Source organism: Ranitomeya imitator, chromosome 4, assembly GCF_032444005.1.
Source record: "Ranitomeya imitator isolate aRanImi1 chromosome 4, aRanImi1.pri, whole genome shotgun sequence".
NCBI lineage: Eukaryota > Metazoa > Chordata > Amphibia > Anura > Dendrobatidae > Ranitomeya > Ranitomeya imitator.
In genome coordinates, this window is record NC_091285.1 from 702,891,271 (window position 1) to 702,893,291 (window position 2,021).

Below are 2,021 nucleotides of genomic sequence, written 5' to 3' on the forward strand. Positions count from 1 at the left end.
ACTGAGTATGGAGAAAGTGGGATCTAGTGTAGCTCTTCTGACTCCAACACAAGCTTGTCCATTGTTCTCCTCCACAACAGTAAACCATGACATCCAGTTCTCATATCACCTGGCCTCACCGGTCTGGTGACTGAAGAAAGATAACAACCACTCTAGCTATAGCAGGACCAAAGATGTTGGAGTTAGTGACTATATATATTTTTTTAACCAATCCCGTCTTTAATTATTCCTTTTAAATCTGATAACCCCTTTAAAGTCTTTGTTTCTAAAACTATATATAATGGGATTAACCAATGGAGTAAACACAGTATATAGCAGTGATAATATCTTATTTCCTTCTGATGATTTTCCTTTAGTTGGAAAAATGTAAACACTAAAGAGAGTCAAGTAGAAGATGGAGACCACAGTGAGGTGGGAGCTACAGGTGGAGAAGGCTTTGTGTCTGCTGACATTAGATGAGATCTGTAAGACGGCACGGACAATGTTCACGTAGGAGGTAACTATAATTATGCTGGGGATAACGACAAATGGAATACTCAGTAAATACAGCTGAAGTTTTATAGGAAATGTATCAGAACAGGAAATCTCCTGTAAAGGAACCAGATCACAGAAGAAATGGTCAATGATATTCAGTCCACAGAACTTTAACTTGGATAATACTATTATATAAATGAATGAAGATGAAAAACCAACCAACCAGAAGAAGACAACCAACCTCGCGCAAAATGTACTCGTCATGATGGAGGTATAACGGAGAGGATTGCAGATGGCCACATATCTATCACAAGACATCACTGTGAGAAGAAGACATTCATACCCTTCTGCAACATTAAAAAAATAAAACTGAGTCAAACAGCCAATAAAGGTAATGGATCCCCCATTATTCAGTAGGATATGGAGCATGTTGGGGACAATATCTGAGGGTAACAAGATGTCACTGATGGACAGTTGTGAGATGAAGAAGTACATTGGAGTGTGAAGGTTCTTGCTGGCGGACACCAGGGTGATGATCAGGAGATTCCCACATATTGTCCCTGAATAAAGCACCAGGAGAAGAGAGAACAGGAACATTCTCATATTCTTGGTGGCTTGAAACCCAGTGAGGAAAAACTCATTGACCACAGTCAGGTTTTTTTCCTGCATTCAAAGAAAAACAAAATTGAATATGAACTACTTTAAGTAAAGTTTTGCCCACTTCACTATAATTGCCAAGCCAATGGACCATGCTCCCACAATGGATCCACTTTGCATTAGGATCTTGGTATAATACCTACGCTGGATTGGAAGCTGGAGGATAGATACCTATCTGGAGCTGGAGCTGGGTGACTCTGTTACTAGTAAGATCACAACTTACTTTTCCATTGGAACATCCAGTGCTGCACATATTTATAAGTATCACATCTAAGTAGTCTCCATGTGGTGGATTGGCGGATCTCCTTGGATCATTAATACCTTGAATTTTCATATTATTTTTCTTTCTTTTAGCTTTATTTCATTGTGGGTACAATTTACACTTTACTATTGACGAAGATACTTATAAATCACACCAATTGTTATTGTTAAGTTTTATCCTTTTTGCACCAATATTCTATTGTGGTTTGATAGTCTATGTTCGTATGCAGCGTCGGACTGGAGAACCTTGGGTCCACCAGAGAAAATCATTCTTGGGGCCCACTATGTAGCTACATAGAAATAGATACAAGACCACCAATTGTGTGGTAAAACACGCTAATATCAGGGTATAATATAAGGTAGTACATGTCTTAATTGTTTAGCAGGGTTTGGGGTAGAATCATAGAGGAGTAGCCCCCTGTTAAGGACTGGCGGAACGCACCAAGTATAGATGATATGAAACTAGGTGCGTTCGCAGTCCGAGGTCCACCGTGCAGGTAAAAACCCTGCTGCTAGTAAGACGGACTATATGGCGGTACTATAAGTATACATGTACGGGTTAACTTCACCCTGCGTGAAGGAAGCGATCCTGTTGCGTCACAGGACCGCGGTACCGCACATAGAGCGCG

The 2,021-nt window shown here is 40.3% G+C and overlaps 1 protein-coding gene across 1 annotated transcript; it reads right to left on the reverse strand.

Annotated features, from left to right (window-relative positions):
* Positions 1-219: 219 nt before the first annotated feature.
* LOC138674800 (olfactory receptor 11L1-like) lies at positions 220-1,143 on the reverse strand. The gene has a single exon (XM_069762616.1). The coding sequence runs from the start codon at positions 1,141-1,143 to the stop codon at positions 220-222; it is 924 nt and encodes a 307-aa protein (XP_069618717.1).
* Between the last annotated feature and the right edge of the window lie 878 nt (positions 1,144-2,021).

What these genes read in the sequence shown, in the direction of transcription:
- LOC138674800 (XM_069762616.1), bottom strand. Translation starts at nt 1,143, where the DNA reads ATGCAGGAAAAAAACCTGACTGTGGTCAATGAGTTTTTCCTCACTGGG.